General features: G+C 37.7%; 1 protein-coding gene across 4 annotated transcripts in view; it reads left to right on the top strand.

Annotated features, from left to right (window-relative positions):
- Immp2l (inner mitochondrial membrane peptidase subunit 2) overlaps window positions 1–14,015 on the top strand; it is an 811,392-nt gene that overhangs the window by 594,036 nt on the left and 203,341 nt on the right. For all 4 annotated transcript variants that reach the window (XM_038337160.1, XM_038337162.1, XM_038337163.1 and 1 more), the window contains exon 6: window positions 13,174–13,276. In XM_038337160.1, coding sequence (XP_038193088.1) covers window positions 13,174–13,276 — 103 coding nt within the window. The remainder of the gene's footprint in view (window positions 1–13,173; window positions 13,277–14,015) is intronic.

Here is a 14,015-nt window from a genome sequence, read left to right as displayed (position 1 = left end):
GAGTGTGAGGTCAGCATGGGGTTCACAGTGGGTTTCAAGCTAGCATGAAATCCTGGCTCAAAAATAAGAAAGGAAGGAAGGAAGGAAGGAAGAAAGGAAGGAAGGAAGGAAGGAAGGAAGGAAGGAAGGAAGAAGAGAAAAAAGAGTAAGTTGTGAATATATGTGCTAGAAACAGTCAAATACATTGTGCCTTTCCATGATGCTGGAATTTCCTAGACAGTAATACATTAACAAAGTTTAGCGGTTTCAAAGGCAGCAATATGTCATATAATCTACTTACCTTGCTAGCCTGACTAAAGCAAATGCTGGTTCTTAATATTCCAATCTCAGTATCACACATCACGTAGATATTTATGCCTATATGCATATGTACTCAGGAACACATTTTTTGACAGTGGAGAAAATTGCTCAGCAATTACTTGTGGCTTAGATAATTGGTAGGAAGTATTTGAAGATATGCAAGCATAAAATATAAAATCCGCTCAGAAGCTTTAAGGAAACTCAGTTTATAGCAAACCACTTGGCATGCAGTTGCTCCGATCTTTAATCCCATTTGTGTTTGGTCCAGAGAACTCACAGGGAGGAGCCTTCCACCATGTAACAGTATTATCCTTGGGAAGGGAAGAAGGTCTTCCTAGTCCATTTGTCTTTTTCCCGTGACTTCCCCTAACAGCTGTTTACAGAGTCATCCAATTGAAGAAGAGAGATAACCAAACAAAGGAATTACTGAAGAAATTGTATTTATACTTCATACTGCTAGAATTTATAAAAATAGTGTTTATTTCTACTTTATTTCAAGTTATTTCCTATCAAAATTACTAGTTTTAAAGTCTTTATGTCTATGTAAATATATTCACTTTATCAGTTCAGTGAGTTATTCCTCATATACTGTACATGAAGGCATATATACTTTTTGACTTTTGACTTTACCATTTTTCTTTTCTTGTGTCCTTCTCCATCCTCTCATGTATGTAATCTTTTCTATATATGTTTTCTTTATGAGACTCCACATTCCCTAAGTCCACATGTAAATATCTGAACCTATTTTACTCCTCTCCAACCAACATGGAAGAATCACACGGACTTTCTGTTTTATCATTTAGTAATGTTTTTTTGAAGTCTTACTAGTCATTTGGAATTTCTACTGTACACAGCTCCCTGGTCTGCACTCATTGCTGGTTGACTGTTCCCCTGGAGTTTTCTTTCTTATCTCCTTATTTATGTGATGCTGGAGGTAACTAACTTCTCTTGACAAGACAAATACTTCATGACGAGTGTCTGTGCCAGCCTTCCTTTCTTTTCATCTCTGCCCCTAGATTTCTTATCACCGTGAGCCATGCCATATAAACAAAAACAGAGTGAGAAGATATTATGTTTATGTTTTTGTAGATCTTAAAAACTGTGTGTGTATTGCCATGTGTGTAAAGGAACTACAGAGGGCCTAGGAAGGCATTGGATCCCATGGAACTGGAGTTAGGTGTAATTTTGTTACCTGATGTAGGTGCTGGGAGCTCAGGTCCTTTGCGATAGCCCCGTATGCTCTTAACCGCTGATCCATCTCTCTAGCCCCTGTGTTCTTATATTGGTATGTTTGTGGTATTTGATTCCAGGAGTAGAATTACTAAATTGTAAGGCAAATGATTTTTTAAAATTGCATAGATTCTGCCAGATTGCTTTCAACAAAGATCATTAGTTTTCATATAAACCCACCAGCAAACCGAGACAGTGTACTTGTCCTCCAATCCGTTGCAACAATAGAGCCGGTTACTTACCATAGGGTAATCTATACTGCTGTAACTCCTGTCTTTCTGACTACTGGAAAATTGGAGTACCACTTTACATATATATAAAATGTGAATTTCTCAATTTGTTTCTGCCCATAGCTACTGTTAACCTATTCATTACAATTTTTAAATATTTGGATATCTCTGTATTTTTTAAACAAAATGCTTTTTCTTTTCTCTTAAAAAAGTATTTATTCTACTCTAGTAGATATTGTGAGCTCCAGCTACTTTATTATTTTTTAAAATACTGACTTCTTCAATTATTGCAAAATTGAATACATATTCCCTGATGATTTGTGGATATTAACATTTTATGTGATTACATGTACATTGGAGCTTCAGACTTTTACAAATGCGAATGTAATGTACTGAGTATCTTCCTTTTATTCAAACCATGTTCATAGTGGTGTGCAGGATATCTCTTGTTCATTTCTCTACCTTCCCGATCTGCACCTTTGAGACCATATTCTTACTGTTTTCAATGATATTATCAATGTTTGAATTGTCTGCTTAATCTATGAATTGTGCCTCAACCAGGCTTTTGTTGTGTTTATGTTTGCATCTCTAGAACCTAACAATTCTTGTTACTAATGGTCACTTCATATGCATTTGTTAAATTCATTTAATTTAGAGAATATTTTTCTGGGTGTCTTAATTAGTATGTGATAAAGTACATCTGGGCTTCTTCTGTAGCTCTGAAAATATTATCTTTCACGTATTGGCATATCATCTGACAGCACTAGTTTTGAAGTCTTGTGTGTATTATCTCCTCATATGTGGCTCGGGCACTGACTCGCCCTATTACCCTTCTTTACACATGAGGAAGTTGAAGCCCAAGACCCCTGGTCCTCCACTGAGAAGGTGCCAGAACTGGTGTTCAGTTATGGTCTGTCTGGCCTGGAGACTTCTATTTTCCTTCTTGTCTCACATTCTTTTCCTGATTCAAAATCAGATTCCTGAAAAGAGCTTTTGAATTCTTGTGCGATGAGATCTTTAGCTGTGAGGAATTCCTTTTTCCCAATTAATTAAGTAACCCAAAGCTCATTAAATTTATAGGAAATAAAACAGCATGCATTCCTTTCATTCTAAAAAATACTTACAGTTATATAATAAAGAGTGAGTAAATGATGGAATGCTGTTCATAACTCCTCAAATATTTAAACTTTATTGGTTCTTACAATGGAAACATTGGAATGTGTCTTCCCCACATTCATAACAATCAAGAAATGGAGTAATGAATGAAATGAAGGAATTACTTCTAGAGAGGATGTTGGGAACAAATGCAGCAATCTAATCTTTAACAAATAACTTTATTTTACAAAGCAAAGCTGTGTGTTACCGCTTTCTTTTAGGCTGCTCTCTAGCGAGTTGTGCATGGAAGATGAGTCCCTGTTTCTGCTTCCCATTCGGTTCAGTTGACCAGTAAGCAAACTGATTGTGTTATTTGCACCTACGACATTTCATAGCTCCACTCGTCATTTTAGCAAAACAAAATTTGAAATATAAAAGCTAGATGCATTTTTAAATATGTGGTATGATCCTTTCTAGTCAGTCAGCTTACACGATGCCTGAAATTATAATCATAATATTTTTGACCTATGTAAAAATTTGACTCAGTACACTTCTAGGTAAGTTAGTATTGAACAAAATAACATATAGAACATCTTAAAGAAAAAATCAATAATATTGTCTTCAAAATTAGCATTTACATTTATTTAGTCTTTTCTACACTAAGTGTTTTCACTGGGAAATAATTTACAAAACTCTTTCATTTTTGATGTTATTCCTTGAAATACTTTTGAACAAAAAAACTTCAAAAATAGGATCTGAATTTCATACTACCTTTTTTCTGTTCACATGAATTAGCTATTCATATCTTGATCCAAATATCCACCGTGCATTTCCTGTTTATAATAGCCTAAAACTAGTTAGTCCTTTAAACATTTGTTCAGTTAGAATTGCTTGATCTTCAATTATTGATCTCTTCCTCTCTAAATCAATTTTGTAAACATTTCCAATTTATTGAATTTTGCCATGAACCTTAGTCTGTCTCTGTGCATATTTCACTGGTCATTTCTTTTTTTGATTTAATTTTTTAAAGATTTATTTATTTTTATACTATGTGTATGTGATTTCCCTATCTGTATATATGTGTACCACTTGCATGTAGTGTCTACAGAGGCCAGAAGAGAGCACTGGATGCACTGGAACTTGTTATAGATGGTTGTGAACTCCACGTGGTTACTGGCACTCAGATACTGACACCAATGTTGACCACTGAACCATCTCTTCTTTAGCCCCTTGCTTAAACTAATTTTAATGTGGTTTATAGTTAGTCAAAAAGACTGGATCATAGCCTTTCTTATATAACCATTTACATTGTCTATGTAATTTCACATAGTAAATATTGACCTATACCCCAAAGAAAATGAACACACCAGGGTACCAGGTATTTTGGTAAAGTCCAAGCTCAGGTTTTATCAATGTCCTTATGGGCCTGTATGGAATCTGATACCAGTAATTTACAGTCATTTTCATGGACAGGCACAGATACTTCTGAACGTGAGAAAACACTCTCCATATTAAAGAAAATTGTCATGTTTGTTCTTTAAATATCCCATTTATGTTTTGATAATTTAAATTTAGAAAAATGCATTGAGGGTCTTAATTATTAAAATAGTTTGTAGCTACACTAAGGCCATCCCTGTTACATTTGAAAAATTAACTCTGCAACTTTATGGTAAAGATATATGTTTGCTCCAATCACCTAGCAACAGGCTAGAGTCTGTGAAGAAAATATTTCTCTTTTGTTCTACTGAATAGATGTTAAGACCTCTTCTTTAAGTCTTGAATAGTCTTGATACATATTGCTGTAGCAACCAAATTCTAGAGTGTGCTTTTTGTACCTTGATGCTAAGTAGCCTGATGATGGTGTAGGAGGTCCTTCTGTATTTGTGTTGTTTTCATTGGTTGAATAAAGAAATTGCCTTGGCCTTTTGATAGGGCAGAAAATTAAGTAGGCAGAGTAGACAGAACAGAATGTTGGGAGAAAGAAAGCAAGCAGAGAGAGAGAGCCGCCATGGAGTCACCAGAGTCAGACATGCTGAATATTTCCTGTTAAGCCATGACATACAGATTATTAAAAATGGGTTAAATAAAGATGTGAGAGTTAGCCAATAAGAGGCTAGAACTAATGGGCCAGGCAGTAATTTAATTAATACAGTTTCTGTGTTATTTCGGGGGCTAAGCAATCTGGGCGGCTGGGACCAAAAGCAGGTCTGCTTCTCTCCCTACTACATGATGATACCACCTAAAGTCTCTGACCTCCACATCTTTATCTGTACATAAAGGAGTTATTAGATCATTTCTAAGGTATGTATAGTTGTGATGCAAAGAAATGAAATCACCTTTAGCAATAGGCAATCCAGCTTCCTTGGACTATCATTGCCTTATTCACATAAATTCACAGTCTGTTCATTGTGCATCACTTTTAATTTAATGCATGTGGCAAGGGAAGGCATATGCATCTTACCTGCATCAGCATCGTTTTCAAAGCAGACAATAGGCCAAATTTAGAGTTGGGATTGAGAATGAGTATTCAGAGTGTTAAAATGGCTTGCCATGTTGTGATAGCCAACAGTTCTTAAGAATTTTAGAACTGTCTGATTAGGTATCTTTTTTTTTTCTTTTTTTGGTTTTTCGAGACAGGGTTTCTCTGCAGCTTTTTTAGAGCCTGTCCTGGAACTAGCTCTTGTAGACCAGGCTGGCCTCAAACTCACAGAGATCCGCCTGCCTCTGCCTCCCGAGTGCTGGGATTAAAGGCGTGCGCCACCACCGACCGGCTGATTAGGTATCTTAAGAAATAAAATTTAATCAGATCCATCAAAGGCTTTTAGGCTCACTTCCCTCCTTCAGACTCTTTTGTAGGATAAAATAGACACCAATAAGCTTTGTAAGGTCTCATCTTAGTGACATGATCTCATTTGGTCTGATATTAGTATAGCTACTATTTCCTGACTTACTGTTATACTATTACTATTAATCAAAATGTCTCTTCTTTTTATGTATTTCTCTCATAAGCTTCATGTGTATTAAAAAAGCATACAAATTGTTTATTCTTTTTTGAAATTTTTATTTATTATTCTGTCACACAATACATTTTGACTACAGTTTCTCCTCCCTCCACTCCTCCCATTCTCCCCTCTCCCCCAGGTCCATCCCCTGCCCTGCATGCCACCTCCATTTCTAACACAGGCCCGCCAGGGATATCAACTGAACATGGGCATAAGAAGATACAATATGACTAGGCCCAGAACTTCCCATCAAGACGGGGCAAGGTAACCCAGTAGGAGGAAAAGGATCCCAAGAGCAGAAAATAGAGTCCGACACCTCTCTCCCACTGTCAGGAGTTCCTCCCAACATCTAGCCAACTGCTGTGGGTCAGTAGTCTGTACCCTGTCACTTGTATTTTAGATAAATGCTGATTGTCCAGTAGTCAGACAGTATAGGCAGGACAACCAGGTAGGAAGTAGAGGCAGGGTGAGGAGACTTCTGCGAAGAGGAAAAGTCAGTCTGTAGTCATGACTCAGCCGCATAGGAAGCAAGATGTGACTGCCTCACCAAAAAAGGTACCAAGTCATGTGGCTAACACAGACAAGAATTATGGGTTAGTATAAGTTATAAGAGTTAATAAGAAGCCTGCACTAATAGGGTAATCAGTTTATAACTAATGCAGACCTCTGTAGGTTTCTTTGGGACTAAACAGCTGTGGGACCTGGTGGGACAGAAACCTCTAGTCAACAGCCAATCACCGTAAAATATATGCAGAGGACCTAGTGAAGACCCTTGCAGGTCTCTATAAATCCCCATGAGCCCTACTTAGTTGATTCCCTGAGCCATTCTCTCTAGGTGCTTTCATCCCCTCTGGCTCCCACAATTCCTACTCTCCCTCTTCTGTCAGGTTTCTGAACATCAAGGGGATGTTCAGGACTTTCAACATGGGCTCTCTTTCTCTGCCAAATGATTGGCAGTGGGTCTCTGTATCTACTCCCTTCAGCTGCTGGAGGAAACCTCTCTCGTGATGACTGGGCTAGGCACTCTGTGAGTATAACAGAACATCAATAGAAATTATCTCATTGATTATTTTTCTTGACCAGTTGTGTTTGGTTCTCTGGCTATCCAGCCTATGGTTCCTGGTTATCCAGGCAGTGTCAGACATGGGCTCCCTCACATGGCATGGGCCTCAAACTAGACCAGTCATTGGTTGGCCACACCCAAAGTTCTGTGCCACCGTTGCCCCAGGACATCTTGCAGGCAGGACAGACTGTAGGTTGAAGGTTGTATTCATGGCTGGGTTGGTGTCCCAATTCTATCACTGGAAGTTGTCTGGTTACAGAGGTGGCTTGTTCATGCTCCGTGTCTTCTGTTACTAGGAGTCCTTGCTAGAACATTCTCACTCACTCCTGGGAGTTTTTACTGCACTAGGTGTCCACATCACCCCCCAAAATGACCTCCGAATCTAGCTATCTCTCCCCATACTCTCTCCCTTCACCCCTCCCCTACCCATGATTCTTCCTGTTCCCATCTCCACCTTCCCTAGTCCACATGCAAAATCTGTTCCATTCCCCTTCCCAGAGAGAGCCGCATGTGCCCCAAGTGCCTTCCTTGTTATTTATCCTCTCTGGGTCTATAGATTGTAGCATCATGATCATTTATTTAACAACTTAAATGAGTACATACCATGATTGTCTTTCTAGGACAGGGTCACCTCGCTCAGGATGACTTTTTTTCTAGCTCCATCCATTTGCCTGCAAATTTCATGATGTCATTTTTTAACGCTAAGTAATATTCCATTGCATAAATGTACCACATTTTCTTTATCTCTTCTTCAGCTGAGGGACATTTAGGTTGTCTCCAGTTTCTAACTATTATGAATAAAGCCACTATGAACATAGTTGAGCAAATGTCCTTGTGGTAGCATAGGGCACCTTTTGGGTATATTCCGAGGAAGGGAATAGCTGGGTCTTGTAGTAGATCAATTATCAGTTTTCTAAGGAACCACCATATTGATTTCCAAGTGGCTGTACAAGTTATGCAAATTCTATATTATATAAGCTAGATTTTTTCAATAAAATATTGCTCTTTCTATTATATCAGCTCACCACGTTATTATGGCTACTATTAATCAGATTGTGTCTTGTTTTTGTTTATTCCTATATGCTTCTTAATTAGCTTAAAAAAAAGCTAAACCTCATTCAGTCAATTAAAAAAATCTTAGCAAATTTTTCTGGCAACAATTTGTTTCCTTTTACATGTCAGTAGGATAAGCTAATGTACTTCTTCTCTAAAATAAGCATTATTTTTTATGTGCAAATTTTACTCATAGATTCTTTACCCAGAAAAAAATAAAATATATTTCTGTATGAATACATTCCTGTTTCTTCTTGCTATATTAGTCTGATTCTCTGTTGCTGTTATATAACACTGATGAAAAACAACTTGGGGAGGAAAGGGTTATTTCATGCTATACTTCCACCTGACAGCCCGTATTGAGGAAAGCTGGGGTGGGGGGAGAATTGAAGGGTAGGAATAGAGGCAGAGTTGTTAGTGGGGTTCAAGGCAGGAACTGCAACATAGGCCATGGAGGATTGCTCATGAGCAGCTTCCCTTGGGGAACAGAAACTCAGGGTCTGGGATTCAGTGAGCAGTCAGCCTCTCAGGTTATCACTGCTTCGTACATGTAGAAAATTCAATAGGATGCCTTAAAATGATATCCCTAATGGATCATGAATTATTAATACAAATTGCTGAGAGAGGACAAGAGAGCACATATGCACTAGAGAAAGACACAGGGAGAAACATTTAATAAGCACTTATCTTATAATTCTAAGAATTACATGGACAATAATTTTGTATTCAACTGATGACACTTCAGCGATCTAGAGACTTAAACGCTTTGTTTTCAAGGTCAAATCAAATTGGAGGCAATCATTCTTCATCCCATTTATAAGGCCTAGGTAACTTGTCTTGGTAAAGCTAGTACTAAAAACGTCTTCTTTTAGACAGGTAGTTATAGTACCATACAGAACTCATTTTTGACTGTCAAAACCAGAATTATTTGCAAGCTATACATACATACAACCTTGTGGGCTGACACCCCACTTACCTGCTAAATCAGCTAAAGGATTATCTTGTCTTTTATGTGTTTTCAGGAGCAGAAAGCTATTTAAAATTCCTTCTGTAGAGAAATTCTATTAGCAATATGCTCTTTCCTTGGCAGCCCTAAAAGCAAGTAGCCCAGTAATTTGCTATCATATTTTTAAGCTACTTTGGGTTACTATTTTAAAAGTCGGATGTACTCTATGAGAGGAAGAGATAGAGTACACCCCTCCCACCATCCATACAGCACCATGTTTACCGGAGTCCTCTGTTTGCACTGTTGCCTCCAAACCTTACCGTTATCAGTGTAAGCCACTATGTATTCACATGGCAGCATGGAAACATGAAAGAGACTGGGTGGGTGAAGCCACACATAGATAGATTGTACCTTTACCTGTCACTCTCTGCATGTTTGAATATGTAGAAACAAATAGATTACCCCTTCACATGTGAGTTTTAATGTGCCCTAGAGGGAAAAAGAAGAAAAAAGAGTCACTGTACCATTAAAAATAGTCACAGGCACAACACAACTGCAAGCAAAAAAATTATTGAGGCATGTCTCCTGTAATTTGAAGACCAATGCTAACTGATAGTGAACCTCAACACATTCTGAATTGTAAAACGGAGGAAAATAAAGGGCCAAGGAAGACTGGCAATAATCATTACAACACTTACTGGATTCTAAATGTGTATCAGAACCTTATCCGGTGCTTTGCTTAAGAACAGGCTCAAATCTAAGATGACACATTTACTTAGTGTTTGGTACATACTACTCTTACCCATTGAGTAACCTTAGAGTTAGTAACTAGAGACTCTCTCTCTCTCTCTCTCTCTCTCTCTCTCTCTCTCTCTCTCTCTCACACACACACACACACACACACAGTTTTTCAATGAGAAACTGGCCCTTTGAGTTTTATCAACTTACTCAAAATCCTACGCACTTGAAAATGTCAAATAAACAAACCAAACCAAGATAATCTAACTGAAGAGATTAAACTGGATAGCAAACTCCCCTCCCCGTGTTTGCAGCTTATTTCTTATTTCTCCATCTGAACCTAGTTAAGGTGGATGCTGTTCCTCCTATTGTAAAGTCGGCTGATAATTGTAACTTACAAGCTTACTTGAGAATCATGGATTAAGGTTGAAATTTCTTTAGACTGTTCAAGAATCATTGTGGTTTCCATAGTATCGTACTGTCTTTGTGACAGTATCTAAAATCATTTCTAAATTCACTTGTCATGTATTTAACAAATATTTGTTGAGCATTTTGGGCTCTAAGGACATTCTATAAGAGAGGCACATTCTTATAGGTCACACTCTAACAGGGATAGACAGTAGATAAATAGCTCTGTGAGCCCACGACCAATGTTAGTATGCATAAAAAAGAAAATTAAAGCTTTGTAAATGGCTAGGAAATAATGGGATAATGGAAGCGCAAGTTCCTTTATGTAAGATGGTCACCACAAAGAAGCTTCCTGCCCTCAGTGGTCCTCTGGTGTTACTGTAGCTTTGTGTCACAAGTGTCCTGATTCTTATAGCACCTAAAGTTCAATCTGACTTTTATATCATTCTAGCTTTTAGAAGAATATGTTTGGCCCATTTCATTATTATTGTGATTTTGTGTTGGATTTACTTTATATCCATACACACACACACATACACACACACACACACACACACACACACACACACAGCTGTAACATACACACACACGCACGCACAAATTACAATTAATAGTCTATGTGTTTGGGTCTCAAAGTGCCTTCACACCCATCGTTTTTTTTTATATACTATGAATGTGCAGGAGACTTTATGATAATTCCTGTGATAAGCCCATTCCCTTCCAAAGCTTGACAAATTGTTTGTTCCTAGCTTACCAAGCCTTTTGCTGACCTTGGACTTCTTCTCTACCCCATAGGTAGTCACTACCAAGCAATTGAAGGTCCTTCAAGCCTTGAAGCTCATTTTGGTTCCTTCCCTAGGAACCTTCCAGGCAACAACAAAAATAAGTTATTATGAGTACATAGGGCAGGCACTCATCCTTGGGAGATACACCCCAAGACCTGGAGTGAATGTCTGAAACTTTGGGTAATTATTAACCCAATATATATGTATATGTACATATATGCACTATATAGTATGCTGTCTCATATAACACACTCTGTGACTGTTAAATGATTATTTGAAGAAAAACCAAATTTTAGTCATGGTTTATCGAAAATACTCAGCTTACTAAGGTGAACATGTCTGCATATGTTAGGAGATGGTACCTTTATCGCAACTAACCATACATGTTCTCCTCATCATTGACATTTGAGGTGTGTATGGGTTATTCCACACCAGCTCATATAGTAATGATGTCAAGAACTAATGGAGTGACTTTAATTGAAGCGCATTTCTATTGCAAAGTGTATGAGGGTGAGATGTGTTAAATTTGTTTTTGCTTTTCTCTAAAAAGCTGCAAACCTCCTTCCCTATAGTAATTAAAGACAAACAGCAACCATTAACTTACCGTGGGGTTCTAATGGCCATAATATTGCTTCCTTGCATGGATGACTTACTGATCTAAAGCAAAGCAATTCAACACTGAAATTATCTTGAAAATTAAAAACCATCCAAGATAATGAATAGTTTCAATTTCTCTGGCACCAATTTATGTGTACTCTTCCTTTTTAATGCATTCTTCTGTGCGTGCACAGCTTGCTCACTAACAGACTAGCCTCAGCGAGATTCTGTACCACAGAATAGTATGCCAGCCTCAGTTTCTGAACGTGCTGGCTTCAGAGTGATTTTCATTCATTAATTTGCTCATTCATTCAGCAAACCTTTATTGAGAAGCTTCTTTAAGTTATTGTTTTCCAGGGTGCTTTAGGAAATATAAAGTCATTTGCTCCCAAAAGAAGTATTTTTGTGAGCTTTGAATCAAATTTTAATTCTGTCATTTATTTAGTTAACTGTTTTATACCTTATTTACCAACACTGTGTTACTAGTTGTTTGGGTAAGTTACATTTGAGAATGGGAACATTAAAGTATGTGGGTTGAGCGTCCCTTATAACAAACATTCGACCATATTTCTAATATTTCCTAGCAATCGATTTTTTCAAGTAGAAGGCCAGCAGGCATGACCATAAAACATTGCCAGAGTAGATCCAAAAAAGAAATGGAAACAGAAAGTTGGAATCATTTCCCACAACCACGACAATGTGAGAGAGCATGCACCTACCCCTTCCTTTCCTGTGTTAAAAATATGAATAACTGCTGTATGTCGTCTGTCATTGACGATTCCTCTTCAGAATTGTTCAAAGTTTGTTTTTAAGAAAAATGTAGTCCTGAGCAAAAGTTTTCAAATAATACTGAATCTATAGATGCCAAGAAATTGTCAGGATTCCTTTCTTTCCCACTAATGCTGAGTCTCCAAATCTTTAATTTTTATATGTACCCATGTTTTGTCTTCATGCATGTTCATGCAGCAACATGTGTGCCTGGTGCACGTGGAGGCCAGAGGGATATGTCAGACTCTCTGGAACTGAAGTTAGAGGTCTGTGTCACCATATGAGTGCTGAGAACTGTACCTCTGTCCTCTGAAGAGCAGCCAATGCTCTTAACCTCTGAGCCCCCATCCCTCCAGCCCCCAGTTTTGAATCTTAATTGTCATAAGTAGATTGAAACAGTTAAGCACTAGCATAAATGCAAGAAGGCAAATATATGTTCATTTCATTGAGGCATGTTAAAGATTTTAAGTATGTATAGTGTAAATTAAATTAAGTAGCAAAGCACTGTATTTGGTGTTCAGGTTTTGCCTTTTTTTTCTTATACAAAGGAAGAACTGTATTCCATGGTTATCCATAGAATATTTGGTTACAGTTATTTTATTGATTTTCTTCATTTTGGGTACATATAGAAATTATCTATTTATGAATCTATACAGTAAGTCATTATTAAAGTTAAGATGATCTTAGTCAATGGACTCTACAGCTGATGTATGGTTTGTCTGGTCTGTTTAAAAGCTTAACTTTGCCCATTTTGTTTCCCAAAGCCACGCTTATTATTCATGGTTCCCACAGACAATTTAGAGTCTGAAGCACAGCTTACTTTAGGGGAAACTGGATGTGATTTCTGGGTCAGTCACTCTACTCTTTCTAATAGCTGTTCTTTCCTTCCTAATTCTGCATCTAGGCTGTAAATTTCCCTTCCTGCTCTTATCTCATTGGTCTCACTGTTTGTTTTCAGAACCATTGGACACAAAAACCGTTTGGTCAAAGTCCCCCGTGGTCACATATGGGTTGAAGGCGATCACCGTGGACACAGTTTTGATAGCAATTCTTTTGGACCGGTGAGTCAGCTTGTACCTTGTTTCTGAGAAAGTTGTGTTTCAAAGGTGGAGAGCCAAGTGTAACTTAATAGTTTGCTCTGTTCTGTCAGCCAAGACTGATCAGAGACTTTGTAATGAAACTCTTCATGTTGGGAAAATTCCTTTAGGCTATCAAAGTGTGTGTGTGTGTGTGTGTGTGTGTGTGTGTGTCTCACAACTGTCTGACTTTTCAGTTGGAAGATCTTCATTCCCTCACAGATAGGTCTTCTGTCTGTTTTCAATTAATGTTTAACCAGTAAAATATGTAAGAAGACATACAGGCAACAATTTTCCTTTGTTCAATGCAAAAGTAGTAGAAATCATAGTAGTTAGTGTAAAGGAGGTGGGTTTCCTTGCTTCCTTTTTTGGTCCCATCTTTGTCTCACAATGAAATTGATGTCAAACAGATTATCAGAATAATGTATCCAAATTTCATATGTTTTAGATGTCGCAAACGTCCTTATAGAGAAGCAAAGAACTTTAAACATTGTGAAACTCACCTACCTTTGTATTAGGTTGAACAAAGACACATAATTTTAGACAAGTAACTAAATGATGTGAAGAGGCTAAAAGAAGATAAAAATTATTTGAACAAGCCAAGCTTTCTCAGCTATGGCTCTCTATTGAAGAATGTTTCTTGTCTCCAACTAGAGGGAGGACAGCTTTTGCTTGGGAGTTTTAATCCTCTGTGTTCAAGAATAAGGGAGGAGATTAGTGTGCC

The sequence above is a fragment of the Arvicola amphibius genome, chromosome 7 (genome assembly GCF_903992535.2).
Source record: "Arvicola amphibius chromosome 7, mArvAmp1.2, whole genome shotgun sequence".
Taxonomy (NCBI): Eukaryota; Metazoa; Chordata; class Mammalia; order Rodentia; family Cricetidae; genus Arvicola; species Arvicola amphibius.
This window is presented reverse-complemented; position numbering and strand designations above follow the sequence as displayed.